At 31.0% G+C, this 21,742-nt stretch overlaps 1 protein-coding gene across 1 annotated transcript; it reads left to right on the top strand.

The window, feature by feature from the left end:
* Positions 1-15,070: 15,070 nt before the first annotated feature.
* Positions 15,071-19,737, top strand: LOC109810778 (low affinity sulfate transporter 3). Its single transcript, XM_020374332.3, has 12 exons — positions 15,071-15,577; positions 15,702-15,750; positions 15,842-16,049; positions 16,136-16,328; positions 16,673-16,738; positions 16,831-17,061; positions 17,179-17,305; positions 17,425-17,711; positions 18,612-18,805; positions 18,892-18,968; positions 19,167-19,243; positions 19,333-19,737. The coding sequence occupies exons 1-12, from the start codon at positions 15,269-15,271 to the stop codon at positions 19,474-19,476; spliced, it is 1,962 nt and encodes a 653-aa protein (XP_020229921.2). The 5' UTR covers positions 15,071-15,268; the 3' UTR covers positions 19,477-19,737.
* The last annotated feature ends 2,005 nt before the right edge of the window (positions 19,738-21,742 follow it).

The raw sequence follows: 21,742 nt of genomic DNA, 5'->3' as shown, positions 1-21,742 counted from the left end.
ACATTTTTTAATATTTGTGGATATTTATAGGTACCTGTGAGTATTTGCTAAAAAAATATCTTAAAAATATTCAACAAAATATTTTAGTTATACATTTTATTTATTTGTAACAGTTTTTTTTAAAGTTATAAAAATTTGCACAAAAGAGTTTGAAGATTATAATCAAAATATAAATAAAATCTGCATAAAACAGTTTGAAAATTATAAAGTTAAAATTCAAATATTATTTCACAATTATACTAATAACAATAAATCAAAATAAAAAATAATAAAGTCCAATACTTGACTATTATAAGTCCAAACAAAATCCAAATAAAATCAAATTCATACAAGTTCAAAAAAAAATCAAATTCATACTAATCTAAATAAATTGAATATATATTAGTAGGTATGAGTATCCGTGAATACAAATACTATAATATCCGTACTCTCCCCGTTAACATGCGAGTATAAAAAATATTCATACCCATTATCCACAGGTATTCATTTACAACATTCATTTTCTACTCATAGTAGATTTTATTTGCGGATACTCATGGTACGAATTTTTTTGACATCCCTTAGTGATGATAGTTGTTAAGAGGTAGAGATATACAGTTAAAAATACATGCTTAATTAAAAATTGAATTCAATAGGTTAATTTTAATATAAAGACTATTAACTCTTCATTTCTCTAGAGTGTTTGTTCATCTTAGCATCCAACTGAGCTTCGATGAGGACGACGACGATGACTTTTTCGACTAACATTTTGCTGATGTCAAAAGGAGGAAAGAGCATTTTGAGTATTTTAAGTATTTTCAACATTTTATTTTTCATTATTTTATCGATATTTTACATTATTGTGTGTAAAATTGAGAATCTCCATGGTTGAGTAATTTGAGAGAAATAGAGAGAAGAGCTTAGAGCAAAAACTGAGAATATGTGAAAATGATTTTCATTCTAATCGCTAACAAAGGAAGCTACAATATATATATATTACATCATCCAACCGTTGATTTCTAACTAACTTGAACCAATCAATGGTTGAGATCAATCAGCTAACTATTAATAGCAAACTAACTAATTAACTTACATTCGGATACTTGCATATCAAGTAACTAACAACTAATAACTAATACAATTCTAATAGCCCCCCTCAAGCTGGAAGGTGTATATTACACATTCCTAGCTTGGAAATATTCAAGTGAAATGGCCCAGATGCAAGAGGCTTCGTAAAAACATCAGCGAGTTGGTGAGCACTCCGCACTGGTAGAAGATGAACAATCCCAGCTTGCACCTTTTCTCGAATTGAGTGACAATCAATCTCGATATGTTTTGTCCGTTCGTGAAAAATGGGATTGGCAGCTATATGAAGAGCAGATTGATTATCAAAAAATAGAGAAATAGGTTTGTAATGTTGCAATTTCAGATCAGCAAAGAGATAGGTTAACCACTGAGCTTCATAACCAGCAAGAGATAATGCACGATATTCAGCTTCTGCTGAGGATCGAGATACTGTGCGTTGTCTCTTACTTTTCCAGCAAATCAAAGAGTCACCAATAAAGAAGCAGTAACCTGTAACTGATCTCCTTGTGTCTACACAAGATGCCCAATCAGAGTCACTAAAACCTTGTACCTTGTCAGAAGAAGATGCAGGAAAGAACACACCTTTTCCTGGTTCATTCTTCAAATATTTCAAGACTCGGATTGCAGCATTGTAGTGAGCAACTGTGGGTTTATCCAAGAATTGGCTTAAATGACTCACGGCATAAGATAAGTCTGGTCGTGTATGAGTCAAATACACCAATTTTCCAATCATTCTCCTGTAACCTGTTACATTAGCATAAGCTGGACCAGAAGCACTATGTAACTTGATGGTGCTATCCATAGGTGTAGATACAGGTTTCGTTCCTAGCAATCTTGCACTAGATAACAAATCCAGAGCATATTTTCTTTGACATAGATTAATCCCTTTTGTTGATCTGGCTACCTCCATACCTAGAAAGTACTTTAGTATACCAAGATCTTTTATACTGAATTTTTCATCCAATACTTGCTTCAATCGACTAATTTCTGTCAAAGATGTGCCTGCTAGTACTAAATCATCTACATAGACAAGTATAGCAGTGAAGTCCTGGCCAGATGATTTAGTGAACAAAGAATGATCAGCTTGTGATTGATAATAACCGCAGGATAGCAAAACAGCAGTGAGTTTGGCATTCCATTGCCTACTTGCTTGTTTTAGACCATATAGGGATTTTTCAAGTTTGCAAACAACATTAGGTGCTACTGCCAAACCAGGAGGAGGTTCCATATAAACCTCTTCATATAAGTCACCATGAAGGAATGCTGTATTTACATCCAGTTGATGTAAATGCCAATTGAACTTAGATGCCAAAGCAAGAAGAACTCTAACTGTTGTCATTTTCACCACGGGGCTAAATGTCTCAAGATAATCAATTCCAGCAGTTTGAGTATAACCCTTTGCAACTAGTCTTGCTTTGTATCTTTCTATAGTCCCATCAGCATTGTGTTTTACCTTGAAAACCCACTTGCAACCTATGGCTTTTTTATTTTCAGGAAGAACCACGACTCTCCAAGTCTTAGTCTTCTCAAGTGCCAACAATTCAGCTTGTATGGCTTTTCTCCAACACTCATCAACCACAGCCTCAGCATAGGTTCGTGGCTCAGAATTAGTGGAAATGGCTAAGGTGTAGTTTTTTATGAGTAGAAGACAGTTTATCATAGCTAAGAAATTGAGACAAAGGATACCTGACATTAGAGTTGATTGATGCAGTTATAGCTCCTTTTAAGGCAAGATTGCAATGATAATCTTTGAGGTAGGATGGAGGTTGATGGTTCCTCTCTGATCTCCTCAAAACAGGTTGGTTCTGATTTGGAATATTCTGGTGAGGAACAGGTGATTGTGGAGGAGAATCAGGAATATCATTTATGTTTGGAATTGGTGATTGATTGAGTAAATGATCTTGAGTGGCAGGAACAGGATTGATATTAGGTTCAGGGTAGTCTAAAAATTGGTCAAGATCACTGAAGGATGTTATTGGTAAGGTTTGGCTAGACATGTCAGTATGAATTTCATTGTTACATGACAGTGACTCCTTTGAAAAAGGAAAAACATCCTCATAGAAAATGACATTTCTAGAGATAAAGGTTTCTTTACTTTTGAGATCAAACATCACATAACCTTTAATCCCTGACTTAAAACCAAGAAATATACACTTCCTTGCTCTAGGATCTAGCTTTTTTCTATGAGCAGTGAGTGTAGAAGCAAAACACAGAAAACCGAACACCTTTAAGTCAAGAACGTTGGGCTGTTGTTTAAAGAGCATTTCATAAGGTGTTTTGTTATTTAGAAATGAAGAGGGTTGTCTGTTAATCAAAAAAACTGAGTGAGACACAGCATAGTTCCAGAAACATTTGGGTAAAGAAGATTGGAACATTAAGGCTCTAGCTATCCCTAGAATATGCTGGTGTTTCCTCTCAACAATTCCATTTTGTTGAGGAGTCTCAACACAAGATACTTGGTGAATAATCCCTTTTGATTGAAAAAATTCAGTCATATTGAATTCGGGACCATTATCCGATCTTATGCACTTGATTCTTATATCAAACTGGTTCTCAACCATGACAGCAAAAGATTCTAGTAGTTTAGGGACTTCGGATTTCTGTTTCATGAGAAAAAGCCAAGTATGACGTGTGTGATTATCAACTATAGTTAGGAAATATTTATGACCAAAAGTAGAAGGGACAGAAATAGGACCCCAAATATCCACATTTATTATATCAAAAGGTCTATTACAGTGAGAATCACTAGAAGGAAAAACAAGTCTTTTTTGTTTTGCATAATGACAGATATCACAAGGGCTATTATTACTATGCTTGGTACATGTAATAAAAGGAAAGGTTTTGCTAAGAACTAAGAGTTTATCATGGGAAGGGTGTCCAAATCTTCTGTGCCAGATATCAGTATGATTGACCGAATTGATGTGATGAATGGCTGCAGTTGAAAGATCAGGAGGTTTGACTGGTTTGAATTCTGTTTTTAGTAAATTTGTGGTTAATCCTCTAGACATCATTGCATATAAGCCCCCTCTGAGCTCAGCTGCACCAATCATCTTCAATGTATGGATATCCTGTATGTGACAATTAGAAGCAGAAAAAATACATTTACAGAATAGGCTATTAGTTAGACGAGATACTGAAATCAAATTAAAGGTAAAACTAGGCAAATATAGGACATTAGTCAAATAAAATTGGTTTGAAAACATCACAGTCCCTGCAATCTTTGTAACTGTGATGCTGCCATCAGGTAACTTGACAGAAACTGATGGAATTTGTTTATAAGATTGGAATTCAGACAAGGAGAAACACACATGATCTGTGGCTCCTGTGTCTAGAATCCAGAAATGAGACTGGTTAAGCTGTTTACCTGATGCTGAATTGGTTTGGGTAGTGTTTAAGGTAGTAATTTGGTTTGTAGAATGCTGAGACTGTGATATTGAAGTTTGTTTGAGTAAAACCAATAAAGCTTTGTGTTGATCAGGTGTGAAGGTAAGACCAGAATTCTCTTGATTATCCTTTTCAGATTGAAGTTCATCAATTTCATCTTCAAACTGTTTCTCATTAGAACCAACCAAATTATTGGCTGCAGCAGTGTCATTGTTCTTGAAATAATGTGCAGGAAAACCATGTTTCCTATAGCAAATATCCTCTGTGTGTCCAGTTCGGTTGCAAAAAGTGCAAACCTTAGTGTTTTGACCTTTTCCAGTGTATTGTCCTCTACCTCTACCAGATGTAGAATTGGCTGTGTTACTCTTGTAACCTCTTCCCCTAGATCTTCCTCTACCAACAGCATTCACAGAAGCAGTGGCTAAAGTCTTAACTGAATCATCATTCAATAAGTTCATTTGTCTCTCCTGTTGGCTTACCATAGAATACACTTTACTTATATCTGGAAAAGGTTCCATCAACATAATTTGGGATCTAACTGCTGCATATTGTTCATTCAGTCCTTTTAAGAATCTAATAGCATAGATTTTGTCTCTATTTGACAGAATAGTTGGCACAAGTATGCAGTTACACTTAATTTGACATTGACAACTAGGAATAGGCATAAAATCATCTAACTCTTGCCATAAACCTTTCAAATAAGTGTAATAAGCACTGATCGACAAATCTCCTTGTTTAGCAACAAACATTTCTTCATGCAAATCGCAAATTCTAAACATATCTCCTTGATAAAATCGATGTTTAAGATCTTTCCATACCTCTAATGCAGTTGAAAACCACATCACACTCTGAACAATTGTTGGAGAAATCGAGTTATTGATCCACGATCGAACCATGATATTGCATCTACTCCATGCCGCAAACGTATTGTCATCAACATTCGGTTTTGGTAGTAATCCATTCACGAACATGTGTTTATTCTTGGATTCCAACGCCATAATTATCGCCTGTGACCACGAATGATAGTTACTGCCATTTTCATTCAACAGAGGAGTAACCAAGCTAGCACTTGGATTTTCACTAGGATGCATGAAAAAAGGACTTGTCGGATCATTGAGGTAATTCACCACCACATTAGCATTCGCCATTGATGAGAAGTAAGTTCAATCACTCCGATAACAGAAATAACAGAAAACTGAGAATTGTTGAAACAGTTCCCGCCAAAATTGAAAAAGAAATTTGCAAGTTCAATCGCAAGAATTCGATGTCTCCTTTGCTAAATCAAACTTCAATCAGAAAAAGAAAATCGAAGAATGAATCGATCGCAAGAAATCGATGTCTCCTTTGCAAGATTCGAATAAACGGAAAATTCGATCAAAAATGATCGGAAGTAACAGATTGTGAAATAATCTGTGTTGAATATAAGAAGAGAATGGAGGATCAGAGATTTCGCAGCGATAATCAGAAACTCCTTCAAAAGGAGCTCTGATACCATGTAAAATTGAGAATCTCCATGGTTGAGTAATTTGAGAGAAATAGAGAGAAGAGCTTAGAGCAAAAACTGAGAATATGTGAAAATGATTTTCATTCTAATCGCTAACAAAGGAAGCTACAGTATATATATTACATCATCCAACCGTTGATTTCTAACTAACTTGAACCAATCAATAGTTGAGATCAATCAGCTAACTATTAATAGCAAACTAACTAATTAACTTACATTCGGATACTTGCATATCAAGTAACTAACAGCTAATAACTAATACAATTCTAATATTGTGCTTTGCATTTTTTTTATCTTGAAACAATTTTTTTAGAGTATTTTACATTGTGTTCACATTATGGCTTCATAGTATTTTACATTATGTTTTACGTATTCTTCATCTTGAAGAATTTTTCTGTTTGTTTAAAACAATACATGCCTCACAAATATTACATGTTTCACGTATATAACATGCTCTTACGATTGCTTGAATATGCCTCTATGTCATGCATGTTTTTAGGGGGAGTTTCCCTACATAATTTGTTGCATTCATCTAATGTATCGTTTGTATGACCTATCTATTCTAAATGGAGTTATAGAAATATCATGTCATAGAACCTATTAAATGCAAGTATGTATGTTTGCATGTGAATGTGCATAGTTTTTTTAAGTCTATATATCATATTAAGTGCGTCTGATTATATATTTTAAAGACTTACCCCCAACAACAAACTATTTACCTAAAAGCTATGTCTTAGGTATTAAGGCTTACTATGCCTAGAAAGAAAATAGTTTGTGCTTAACACAAAATGTTTCGAAGTCAAAGAAAATACATTTTCTTAATAATCACACAAAAAATCGCTTTTGTCTAAACGAGACCAAAATATTTTCTTACAAGACAAGAAAAATAAGTCTTCTTCAAAAATGTGTTTGTCACCATAAAAAGGAGGAGATTGTTAAGTCAAAAGACGATCTTATATCTCTTATTTTTCACAAGTTTTAATGATAACAAATACTACTTCTTTAGACAGGAAAATGTTTTCAAAATGTCATTATTTCAGGCTTTGTAAGACAAAGTAACGTTTGTAAGGTGAAGCAAATCAAACGAAACATACCAATTGTCTATCATGTTCTTAACATCTATTATTTATTATGATTGACGCATTTGAATATTCAAATGAATGCATTATACCTTAACAAATCGAAAGTCGTTGTCTTGGAACTCACATTCTATCAAAGGTGTATAAAGGCATGTAGAGCATCAGAACAAAAGACAAAGATCCTGAATCTCATGGAAAAGGTACAGGAAAAGTACTGCATCCTAGATGCACATTGACTTTGCTTCCTACTATTCTCACTTTGCTACTTTGCTATGATAAGTAGCTTGATCTATCAAAGATAAGGAGTACATTTAGGTGAAAGACATTAATTGAAGCATTTAATGTACCAACGAACACTTCTTCTCTCTAGATCAGATGAATGATCAGGACGAAACAGTTCTATGAATCAGACTCAAGAAGCTCCAACAATCATCTCTTTCAAAGCTACTATGCAAGAAACTCTACAACTCAAGAGAACAAAGATTTTGAGATATAAAGAAAATATATAACTCAAGAGAGAACCACACACATAGAAAATCTTCTTCAAAATATTTCTTGTACTTAAACGTTCATTGTAATCACGTCTAAAAGAGACGACAATTGCATCTTGTACTTGGGTAATAACTTGAAGATGTCAGTCAAAGAACACTTGTGTTGAGTTAGAAGTAACTTGATGAAAGAATATTTGTAAATTTGTTAAAAGTTAATGAAATTTAATCTGGTTGGATTGCGAATTGAACGTAGTCTAAGTGATTGAGATAAATTATTATAAATTTTTTGTGTTTATTGATTACTCTTGTTAATTAATCCTTCATCTATTACAAATACTACTTCACTTACTTACAAATATAAAGTTTTTTTTATCTACATTATTCAACCCCTTTTAGTGTCTATCTTTTTACCATAATAATAATAATAATAATAATAATAATAATAATAATATTAAGGTTGGGTGACAAACAAATAGTAATAGTCTTGATATGTTATAAGATAAGTTCATAACATTTATAACATAATATATAGTTTTTAATCTCAACGACTTCCAAATTTGAATTCTTTAAATAAAATATAGGGTTGAAGTCATATAAATAAAAAATGGCTTAAATATATTTTTAGTCCCTCAAATTTAGGGTAAATCTGTTTTTGGTCCCTCAAATTTAAAATTGTTGTTTTTAGTTCCTGTAATTTTAAAAAAAATCTTATTTTAGTCTTTATATTCAAATTTTGTTTATAAATTTATCAAACATTATTACATAAAATCTACCTATTGGTGTCCCTATTAGTAAAAATATCACATCAAATCTGATTGATATTGCATAACTTTCATAATTAGTCACTTTCAAATATGTTATTGGTGACTTAAGGGGCTAAAACAAAATTTTTGAAAATTACAGGAACTAAAAACAACTATTTTAAATTTGAGAGACTAAAAACAAATTTGTCTTAAATTTGAGGGACTAAAAACATATTTAAGCCATAAAAAAAAAACTTATAATACATAGTAATAATAAAGAAAAAGTAAGAGCCTTTTTATTTTAAGGAGGAATCTCTAGTTTTATCTTTTTCTCCCCGTCTTTTTCTTCGAAAGCAATGGGGTAAAATGCTCAAGAAAAAGAAGAAATTTCTTCCTGTATATTACTCGAACGTCGCATTTCAAACACTAATTACGGTTAAAGCTGGAATTGGTAAATGGCAATCTAGTATACCACATTTGAACAAAAGACAGCCCGAGTTGGACTGAAGCAATCTGATAGGCCTCCAATTAACAACATGCATGCAATGAACCTGGCAAATATGAAATTAAAAGAATTGATGAGGATCAATGAATTAATTAAACGTTTATTTTAATTATCTAAAAATAATGTTAGATCACTATTGCATAAACAACATATAATTTATTATTATTATAAATATAATATATTAGAATATTAATCTATTTAATATATAACTACATATAATTTTAATATTAACTTTGAATTAAATTTAATCACATATATTATGTCTCACTATAACTTCTACCTATAACTTTTGATAATATATTAATATATGTTGTGATAATTTTTTTAATTAGTATCATTTATTTATTGAAAATGTTAATTTAGTACTGTTTTTTTCTTCTGAAAAATCATTCGTTTAAGTTTCAGTATTTTAAGAACTAATTTAATATCACTTCAAAAAAATTGATTTAATAACATATATTTATACTGAAAAAGTGAAAAGCTAGTTTAATATATTTATTAATAGAGAACTAAACTAATGGCTTAGAAATAGAAATTCACCTAAAGGTTAAATAATGAAAAGTAGGAGCTGATATAAGCCCAATCATTTCCTATGTTACGTTGCAAAAACAAAAAACTCTATGTCTTATGGATTTTATGTGAATCAATATGTAATGTGAACCCCATGTTGACCCGGCATCAATCATAATTTAATTTTTATATACACAAGTATCCTCAATTATATACACAACAAGTATCCTCCATTAAAAAATAATCTTCAGACATATATTCATTCTAACAAAAACAAAAAAAATATGTTTATCATATTTAATTAGATTAGGCGTTTCAGAGCAACAACCACAATTGACTACATTTTCCTTCCATTAATTTAAATGTAAAAATTACACAAGAAATGAGATTTGACACGAAACTCGAAGCTAATAGTTATATAATAATCAGATTTTCCTTCCATTAAGCAACTTGTCCAAGTTATCGTTTTGTATGATCAAGAATCATATTTTATTGAAATATTTTAAGCAAGAATGTTATTTTTGGGATATTTAAAAAATGTTTAATTACTAGTATATTTTAATACTCCTAAAAATATATATTTTTTAAATTCAAAATAATTTAAATATAAATAAATAAAAACGAAAGTTACAAGTATGTGATAAATTTTTTTTTTCATTTTCTTGTAAAAATATTACTTTCTCACAGCTAATCACGGGAATAAATTAAAAATGGGAATGTAACTTTTCTGACAATAAAAGATACTCGAAAATCTTTTTGTCCAACTTTTTAACAAATATGTGAATAAATATCCACCTTTTATATTCTCATGAATAAAAGAAGATGCCATGAAATAAAAGTTTGCCTGTGATTTAGTCTTTCAAATATTTTTTTGAGTTAATTGAAACTTTTTTTTTTTCAAAATAAATAAATATGGTCTTTTTGTATTTTTTTACTTAAAACATTTAAATTATTATTTACTATTTAAATATTTGGTTTTTAATGACAAATTTAAGACAAAATTATTTTAAAAAGCTTAGAAATTAAAAATTAGTGAACACTTGATAAAACTTGAAGAATATTATAAGATATTATAATCGAGGTTTAAAGACATGATTTTTTTTTATTTATAAATTCGAATAAAAGTTGATGTTTTAATTTGTGTGTATTGAATAGAAAACAATTTAGTAATGAATAAAAATTTGAGAATTTTAAATAATAGATTATGTAACAATTTGTCATAATCTTATATATAACGAAATCAATTATTAGTGATAAAAAATAACTAAAATACTTAGAATTTTAGTATTCTCATCACTTGGATACAAACACTATACTATATATAAATATAAAAAAATGAGGAAAATAAAGCGCGCACACACACACAAAGAATCAATAAAATATGAAAGAATTAATTAACTATATTACAATTTAACTGCATTACACAACATATTCTCAACTTACAATATAATTATACATCCACCACCCATCTCAAAAAGGCACATACACTACCGAATCTTTAACTTTTTCACAAAACAACACATTATATGTCCAACATCATATATAACTTAGTACATGCAACATAATACAACTAAAGCAACTTAGCTTAAAAGTAACATTGCATCATAGTAATATAGTTTGACATACCAATTATATAAGAAAATACAACTATACTACCAACCTTAGTATGTAACCCATACAACACACTTCATACTCTACCACATATTAATACAACAAATAACTCAACTTGACATTCAACACCTTACAAGAGTAAGCAACTCTCACTACAAGAAAATTGTCGTATAGTGACACACATTCTATAATGACACAATAAGTGTCACTAAAAACTACTTTTACCTACACAATAAATATAATATATGTTGTTATATTGTTAAAAAGTGTGGGTATAAGCTATAGTGACACACAAAATATGTTGTTAAATCTCATTCAAAATCAATACTAAAATTATGTGTAGCTATATGCCAAATAGATATATACCTACGTATATTATACTTATAGTGACACTTTTTGTATGTTACTATATGTAACATTTATTATAGTGTCTATAACATATTATACATCATATTCCACATCAATGTCATTCAACAATCAATCCACAAAGTATATGAACACACCAAAACAACACATCATATGCTTACACTTCAACTAATGCGTCATCACGCAGTCAACTACGAGATCTCCTACACCAAGATCAATAGTCTAAGTAGTTTGACCTTATTGACTCAACCTAATCATTTTCATGCCTTACATGTTTGTTAGATTAATAATTGATTTGGGATACCAATTCCTATTTTTTTATTTCTCAGGTGTTGCTACTTAAATTAGGAAAGTTTAATATCACCATTAGGAATAACACAACTTGGGTTACGACTTATCATGACATTGACATGCATTAACCATGTCTCCTATGGATTGCAATCTAATTAACTATTCTCACGATACCACACACCTCTTCAGTAATCAATTAAGGGTTGTAGTCATCGACTTCATACCTTACTTCTACATTGACTAAAGATCTAGAGAAGACTCACCATTCCACTCCAAGAGTTTAACACCTACTCAAGGAGGGTTTTTCAACAACTGCCCTTCCAAAGCGTCACACCAATATCTTCACAATGAGATATTCAACTTTCAAAAACATCTTCTTCTCTAGTCCCAAGTCAATTAGCATTTCTAAATGCTTGTAGCATTCTCAGCATCACACCTCCACAACATACATCTATATGCATTACCTAGGTTAATGTATATAGAATTATCAATAGAAATCAATTTATGACATACCAATGCATCTCAACAATCTAACCATACAATCATCTATATATGTTATCCCTAATCAACATATATAAAACAATCACCACCAATCAACATACAACATGCAATAGATTCACTTAACCTATCTATGTTCACCATTTAATTCATCATACAACAAGATATCATCAAGAAACTCGCATTCGACGCCACACACCCAACGTCCAGTGCCATCGGGGCAAAGAATTCTCTACCTCATCCATACTCAACACCATACAACTCGCGCTTGACGTGGATTAGGTGGAGACCCCTTAGGCTCTGATGCTTGGCATGGCAATGACCCATGCCTAGCGTGGCAAGGTCTCGTGCCTAGTGTGGCAAGTTTCTATGCTTGGTGTGGCAAGGTCCTACATTTGGCGTGGCAAGGTCCCACATCTGGCCTTAAAAAAACTCGAGACAATTCTCTATTCTCATGCCAACGCCACTCCATTAGTGTCCAATGTCAATTCAAGTAGATCCAATTCTCTCACTTCACACTCGATGTCATTCAAACCATGTCTAGCATGACTAAGTTAGAGGTTATTTTCTCTCTTCATGCTCAATGCCACCAATCTTGTGTCTGATGTGAGCAAGATAAAGGTCTGTGATTTGAGTCACATCTGATGTCATGAAGGCATGCCCAACACAACGATGAGTTTTGCACTTGTAGACTCAAGAATTTGGCTTAAGCCACTTGAAAGATAGAAGATTCCAAGCATTCAAAACAAGATAACACCCATATACATTATCCATAACTCAATTCGCACCAAAATGGTTGCATGCAACAACAACAACTCAAATAAATCACCAAGATTCACCTTCATGAGCTAAAACCATCCAAGTTCAGCAAACAACACTCTACACCTTTGAATCATTCATATAATCATGCATTAAACACATTCAAGGCACATGCAACTCATCAATCCATTAAAGATCCAATTTATAGTTTCCCTTACCTTGGATTTGGAAAAAATGAGGAAGAAGGAAAAAAAGAAGAAACGACTCTGAGCTAATCCCAAAAGCTCCACACCAACTTAAATTATCAACTCCTTACCTTGAATTTCAGCTTCTATTACGCCAACAAGTCAACAGGGGAAGAAAATGAATCTTCTTGTGGAGTTGGATTGACGATTAGACTCCAGTAACCCCAAAACACTTCTTTCTAAAATTCTAGAGTTGTGAACTTATGAAATTCATCTATCAAAGTTCATCTTATATATTTTAGCTTTCTCCAATCAACTTTAACGCGTTTAAGTTACAACAACAAAATAATACAAAATAAAATACTTAATTACTCATATCTCAAACATACATAATTAAAAAAACATTGCATTACAAGTTATATTTGTTTAATTTTAAAAGTGAAAGCACTTCCAGACTAAAAAAAGATAAATTAAATCAATAACTTTTTTTTTTACGGAGAATCAATAAAATTATACACAATTCAAATTAAAGGAAAAAATAAGTAATTAAACAGACAAATGTATATATATTTTTGAAAGACAAGTTAAGGAGTTTATTTTTTGGAATAATTATTTGTTAGACCATCAAAAATATAATTAGTTGTCATGTGAAATATAAATCACAACTTTTAAATTTAAACTTGGAGCAACATAAAATGCAAAAATATGGAGAAAGCTTTTGGAGTTAGATTCATAATACATCCATATTTCAATTTTGTCTACCATAATATTTGGATTTTCGAACTGGTCAGAACAAGAAAGCCCTTTCCTAGCGGCAAAAACTGGATACGCTTATTATGTTCACAGACCTTTTACAGAGGGAATGGCAGCTTATTTGGCTCCACACTTTCAGGGATTGAAACAAAGTTGCTGACATTTTGACCAAGTCACAAGCTCACAATAACCGGTGGGAGAAGCAATGGGATGATTCTCTTGAACAAATCCTTTGGGCCGTCTCTTTCACCGATTAAAGTTGATACTCTGAATACGAAAAGGAGAATTAATATTTTTATGTTTGTTGTGAATTTGGAAAATTTATTCTGGACTATCGTTTATTTTGGAAAATAACTTTTTATCATGCTTCTTATTTATTTATTTATTTTTTTTACTTCTATGTTGAGAATGTGATATTACATGAGAATATTAAAAGATACATTCTAACATATTTATAATTTTATTTTCTATTTATTTTTTGTTTAAATTATTTTAAATTGTGAAATATATTATTTCAAATAATACTAAATTATATAACCAAACACATTCTAAAGATATTGAAGAATAACATTTTAATCAAAGTATTCTCGAGAATACGATTGTCGGATGTAATATGATACTTGGAAACAAATATTCTTAAAGGTCTCATCTTTTTAGGTTTTAATTTGCTTTTAGTTTCATTAATGTAGCTAAAAGACACTTAAAATTAAAAAACTAACCGTTTCAAAATCGCTCAAATTTACATGATTAATCACCGTAGAATTTCTCTTGATGTGTTTGAAAATCATTTCAATTGAACTTGTTCAATCCATCCTCTTAAGTTTTGTGCAATAGAACAGAACCCCCTTTTAATGTTTTTTCAACAACCTTCTACTAATGAGTTTTTCTTTTGCAAATTCTCACCTTCCATGCATGTTGAACACGAACTCTTCTCCTCTCCCGGTGAATTGGTAGATTGGTGGATTAATGCAATCCAGTTTCAAATAGACTCTAAAAGGATAGGATAATTAAAATCTTACAGTACTTTCTGTATCATCGGAAAAGAAAAAGAAAAAATAATCACCAAGCGCCTGAATAAGAAAGTGCAAAATTGTTCTAGTTTCATCAGTAGTATCGAATTAGAGCCTAGATATGTAATTAGAAGAGTTTGGTTATTCACATAATCTTACTTGACTTGTGCAAGATTGAATTTTAATGGAAGACACGTATGATCTATAAAATAAAAAAATAGCAAATGAAAAATGTAACATGTTAGAAAAGAAAAGTGGCGTGAGAATTATAAATGAGAATAGCGTTGCCAAAAGAGGAGTTGTACTCATCATCAGACATTCCCAACTTTTGAGAATAGCCAATCAAAGTGGTGCCACAACTATCCTCTCATCTATCAGAGGCTTCTATCATAGCTTCTTTCAAGCAATAATCCAAATAAATTGACCCATGTCAACATTAGTCGCGGAGATGGTATTCTTGTATTAATATACATTAGCACAAGTAGTAGAGTTCAACCAAACACTTTAAACAACAATGAGTTCATCTCCCAGTATGAACATGAGCCAGCAGGAGCTCTTCCATGTTGAGGAAACTAGCCAAGTAGAGAGGTCCCTCTGGGTGCTGAATCCTCCCAATCCACCACCTCTATGGAACAAGCTATTTGGTCCACTGAAGAAAACCGTGTCCTTTTTTTCATCCAAGAAGAAAACTTGCGTTGGACATTCTGTTTCATTTTTGGAGAGTTTATTTCCCATCCTTAGCTGGTTCAAAAACTACAAAGCCTCCAAGTTTAAAGATGATTTGCTAGCAGGTTTAACTCTTGCCAGCCTCAGCATACCTCAGGTGTATATTCACGAACATTACACTACTTCTAATTTCATGACAATGCTTAAGATATGGAACATTGTTTCATTACATTTCCTAGCCTTTTTCTCTTCACTCAAGTAATTTCTATTTGATCTTGCAGAGTATAGGATATGCTAATTTGGCAAGACTTGATCCTCAATATGGCCTGTGTAAGTATCTAAGTAATATTTATTATAATATACTAAATACTATACTGATGCATCATGGTTCAAATTTTTTATTGGTCTTCATTGCATTCAGACACCAGTGTTGTTCCTCCTCTAATCTATGCTCTGATGGGGAGTTCAAGAGAAATTGCAATTGGACCTGTTGCTGTAGTGTCATTACTTCTATCTTCCCTTGTCCCCAAAGTGGTAGATCCTGCTGTTGATCCCGATGCCTACAGAAACGTTGTCTTTACCGTGACCTTATTTGCTGGAATCTTTCAAACTGCATTCAGTGTTTTCAGGTGGTTTTCCTTGTCAGTTTGTGAAATTTCTTATGAATGTGAAGGTCTCCTTATAGAGTAAGCAGTTTATTTTTCAAAATCTGCAGGTTGGGGTTTCTTGTGGATTTTCTTTCACATGCTGCACTTGTTGGATTCATGGCAGGAGCAGCCATCATTATAGGTCTTCAGCAGCTCAAGGGCTTGCTGGGGATTAGTCACTTTACCAACAAAACTGATGTAATATCTGTGTTGGAATCTGTTTATAAGTCACTCCATCAACAAATTACATCCGGAGAAAAAGTGAGTAGTTCTTGCTAAATGATTTATGTTCTAAGAGAATTTAGTCATTGGTTTCAGGATCGGTAACTTTAAACATCTTCTCATTCACGGGTTTAAACTCAAGACAATTATGTTGGAGATTTCAAGTCCACTAGTGATATAACCAAATTAATATTATAAGTGACAATCAATTCTCACCTTTCAAATTAATTTTTGTTGGTTGAATTCGCTTTCTTTAAAAAATATTAGAGTTTTTCTTAATAATTGTTATTGGGTCTAGTCATCCACCTCTATTGGATTGTTATCAGGTCATCTGTAAATTGTAAACTTCGTTGACATTATTCTTTTGTTTTTTACTTTGACAGTGGTACCCTCTGAATTTTGTCATCGGCTGTTCATTCCTAATTTTCCTTTTAACTTCCCGATTTGTGGTAAGTAATGAAATTTCTGCATCCACATTCCACTACTAGATTTCCTCTGTTCGATTTGAGCTTCTGATAATGTATATGTCACTTATTTTCAGGGCAGAAGAAACAAAAAGTTTTTCTGGTTGCCGGCTATTGCTCCTCTTCTGTCAGTTATGTTATCAACTTTAATTGTGTATTTGTCGAAAGCTGATAAGAACGGGGTTAATATAATAAAGCACGTCAAAGGAGGCTTGAATCCAAGTTCAGTTCACCAATTACAATTCCACGGTCAACATGCCGGACAAGCAGCTAAAATTGGATTGATCTCTGCCGTTATTGCTCTTACTGTATGTTAATTTATTTGCACCTTTTTTTTTTGGATTAGACATTTGTTTTTCCCAATGTTAATTTATGTTACATTCTATCTTCCTAATGGAAATATAAACTTCCAAATTCCAATTCAGGAAGCAATAGCAGTTGGTCGATCTTTTGCTTCCATTAAGGGATACCATCTAGATGGGAACAAAGAAATGTTAGCAATGGGTTGCATGAACATTGCGGGATCCCTCTCTTCATGCTATGTGGCAACTGGTGAATTTTTTAATTTTAATTTTTGCTAATAATTGTGCTATTTATCTGACATATTCTTATGTATTGATGCAGAAAAGTGTGTGTAAAATTTGTTCATAGTTTATATTTAACAATTGCAGGTTCTTTCTCAAGGACTGCAGTAAATTTCACTGCAGGATGTCAAACATCAGTGTCAAATATTGTGATGGCTGTGACTGTGATTCTGTGTCTTGAATTGTTCACAAGGCTTCTATACTACACTCCTATGGCCATACTTGCCTCTATCATCCTCTCTGCACTTCCTGGACTAATTGACATTAGTGAAGCTTGCTATATTTGGAAGGTTGACAAATTAGACTTTCTTGCTTGCATTGGTGCCTTCTTCGGTGTATTGTTTGTATCGGTGGAAATTGGTCTTCTTGTTGCAGTAAGTAGTTGATCGCTCTCAAGCGTTATTGTTCATCAGGAATTTTCTTTGTTTTAGAGTTGAATGTTGTTAGGAAGTTATAAAAATAAAATATACAAAACCAAACATAATGTGTAATGTGAACGCACATAATAAAAGCAGACACCAAGGTACAAATGATTTAACTATTTGCGCAAAGAGAAGGGACCCAACTTCACTCAAACTGATAGTTACCCAATGAATTTGGTTGGAGAGTGGAGACTAGTGTAGATTAGAGTTGAATGTTTGACATGAAATCTGAATAGGTTAAAGGATTGGTGTTGTCACCTCTAAATCGGTGGGGTTCCATCCATCAAATAATTTGTCGTAGATAATTGTGTTGTCTTGCTCGGTGACTACCTTACTTGTGGGGCATCTAGAGTGTAGACTCTGGTCCACATATATTGGCCTGATATGCATGGCTTGTATAATTGAAATCAGAGTTTATATTATCATTATTTCCAATTCTAACAATCATCATAATTTTTTATTTGATAAGTGCATGTGATATTGAATATAAAATGTCCAATCAACTACAATTTTGATTGTTATAGCAAAGATCTCCCTTTTAATTTAGTTTTAAAATGATAAATTTGGATGCATGAAACGATGCTGAGATCACCAAGCTGCACTAGTTTTTCAACGGCAGGAAATCCATTTTCCCCTCAAATATTTTTTATTGCTCCGTATCCACATAGAGTTTGTCTTAATCACATCTGAAGCTTCTCCACCACTCATTATTCTTACAAATTACAAGCACTTTAGTTATGTATATGGTCATTTCACTTTACCCATTAAATTAAATTAAGGTAAATAAGTAAAAAAGCATGTATGTAATCAATTATCATTAGTGTCTCTGACTGAGATGTTTGTTTTTTTCAGGTGTCAATCTCATTTGCAAAGATACTAATACAATCAATTCGACCAGGGATAGAAATTCTAGGTAGAGTTCCAAGAACAGAAGCCTTCTGCGATGTTAGTCAATATCCCATGGCCTTAAGCACTCCAGGAATCTTAGTGATTCGCATAAGCTCTGGCTCACTCTGCTTTGCAAATGCTAACTTTGTGAGAGAAAAGTAAGGACTTAATTTACAATGTTATTTGTATAGTTTAATATATTTAATTACCAAAATATGAAACAAAAATTATTCAATTCTTCCAGAATACTAAAGTGGGTCACGGAAGAAGAAAACGAGCGGGCCAAGGGAAGGGTTCGAGCAGTAATCATTGACATGAGCAGTGAGTCTAATACTTTATGAATAATTTCTGTCGATAACTTAATTAATGATCTTGATATCTTCTCTTCCAACTATGTTTTATTTTTCTTTCATGATTCCTCTAATGAATGTTGCCATAACTCGACTCTAATAATGACATAACATTTCATGTAATTTATTGTAACCTTATGAATGACCCTTTTGCAATTCTTTTTGATAGACCTGATGAATGTTGACACTTCTGGGATTCTAGTACTGGAGGAACTGCACAAGAGGTTGCTTTCGCGTGGCGTACAAGTGAGTCTAGATTGCAATGAAGGTGTGGTTTGCTCAAACCCATAAGACTAATAATCTAACGGTTTTGCTATTGGTGTGTGTCTTTGCAGTTGGCAATGGTCAATCCAAGGTGGCTAGTGATTCAGAAGCTCAAAGTGGCACACTTTGTGGATAAAATCGGAAAGGAATGGGTTTTCCTGACTGTTGCTGAAGCAGTAGATGCATGTCTATCTTCTAAATTCCCTGACCCATGATTTAACGGGTTCTTGTCTGTAATGTGCTGCATCATTGCATATATAAGTCCTCAAAGTTGTTTATTACGTGACGTTACGTTACATATATAAAATGTAATGATCGATGTTTGTGATTGTGCCCACTCACTATTAGTGGAGTCGTGTCCTGTTCGGAAAATGTCATGCCAGAGTTTTATTTTGCAAAGAAGCTCTTTGCATGGACAATTTTGCCGCGAGGAATGCCAGTCAGAATATAAATAAAATAAAAATTTTCTATATCCATCCAAATTTTCAATTTCAAATAAATGTTGTTTAAACTTAAAAAAATATTCAGAATTATAAATATTATATTTAGAATTATAAATAATCACCCAATCTATAGAGGATCACCATCCTCGTAGTCTGTTTGGTGAAGTTGATTGCAATGGAGGAGAAAATATCTCTAAAGAACAAGAGGAAAAGGAGGGAAGAGCTGTCTTTGACTCTTTGGTGTGATAGAAAGGAAGGAAAAGAGAGTAATAAAATAGTGGGACTTCCCTCAAAATTCTTTTGCCAAAAAATAAAAAAATTGTGCGAAAATTATTGTTCAAATATAATTGATAATGTTTGTGAGTAAATTATGTTATCTTTTCTTTAGAGATAGGAGTGTTATATTGTTTTTCTTTTTATATTAAAATATATAATTTAATCTATTTAATTTAATATTGTTAATTTAAATTATATTTATTTCTTTTAAGAAATGTTACATTATCACCTTTTGTATGTTAAAATATCAAATAAATTATAATTTTATTTTTTTTAGAGATATAAGTGTTGTATTTTCACTCTCATTATATTAACATAATATTGCTAAATAATAATTATTATAAAATTTTAAAAATATTTTTATTTTAACTATTCATAAAAATATACTTTTATTTTAATTATTCATCAGAAAAAGTATATTTTTAATTAAAATATATTTTTAAAATATTTTTAGTTGATTGTCATTTATTCACTTGATTAAAAAATTTAAAATATATTATTAAATTTAAATTAGTTATTAAAATAGTAAATAAATAAATAAAAATTATAAAATAAATTATATATGTATAGTTTTATATATACACATCAATATATATAATACAAATTAACTTATATATATAAGTATTAAATATTGTAATAATTTATTTTATTTAATAATATTTTTAATATAAATATATTTATTTAAAAATTATATATTTAATATACATATTTTAACCTTACATTAATTAAATATAATAAATAATACTTTATCATAAAACATTAATTTATTTAGATACTATTAAAATATTGTATTAACAATATCAATTAAATAATATCTTAATACTTACATATTACATTCAATATATATAATTAATATTATATGATGAAAACACTGTTTTCTTTAAATTCTTATAAAAATAATACATTAACTTCATCAATTTAATAATATTTTAAAACTTGTATTTTATTTTATTTTATTTATACAAATATATTATTTTTATTTTGATATATAACTTAAAAAATATATAGTAAAGTTAATAATGAAATTTTTTAAAGATATATAGTTAATTTTAGTAAAATTCATAATAACTTTTAAAAATAATTAAATATGTAAACAAAAGATAAATTGTTAAAATGTAACATATTTGAATGTGTTAAGGGAGGGTGATGTAGTATTTATATCTATAAGGAGATGTTAGTGCAAAAAATATTTTAATAATAATTTTTTTTAACAAAAGTTAACAAAATTTTTTTAAAAAAATAAGTAAAGTGTCATATATTAGAACTTGAGAGGTGACTGTAATTTTTAATATAAAAGGTGAGGATAGTGTAATATTCATATCTTTTAGGAGAAAAGAGTATCATTTACTATATATATGACTCTTTTATTTTATTTATTTAAAAATTAATAATTTTAAATATAATAATAATGCTAAATAAATAATTAAAATATTTAATATGTTAACATTTATTAATTTAATTTTTTATTTACTTTAATATAAATCAATTAAAAATTATCTTCTCTACACTTTTCTTTCCTTCTTTTTCCTATATTTCTTTCATCTTTATCAAACACAACATAAATTATAAAGGGATCATTTGAGATGTTAACGTGGACGCACATATGAAGGAAAAAACTACATTGCATGTTAAATAAATTTATTTGATTTTCTTATGTTTCTTTATAGTATATTTTATTTTCGTGTGTTCTCTCGTATATCGTGTTGTTTCTAACAATGGTATTAGAAATAATGTTTTGTGCAAATGACCCATCATATGATCA

Source organism: Cajanus cajan, chromosome 6, assembly GCF_000230855.2.
Source record: "Cajanus cajan strain Asha chromosome 6, NIPB_CcT2T_4, whole genome shotgun sequence".
NCBI lineage: Eukaryota > Viridiplantae > Streptophyta > Magnoliopsida > Fabales > Fabaceae > Cajanus > Cajanus cajan.
The sequence above is the reverse complement of the archived record's forward strand: the minus strand, read 5'-3'. Positions and strand labels throughout refer to the sequence as shown.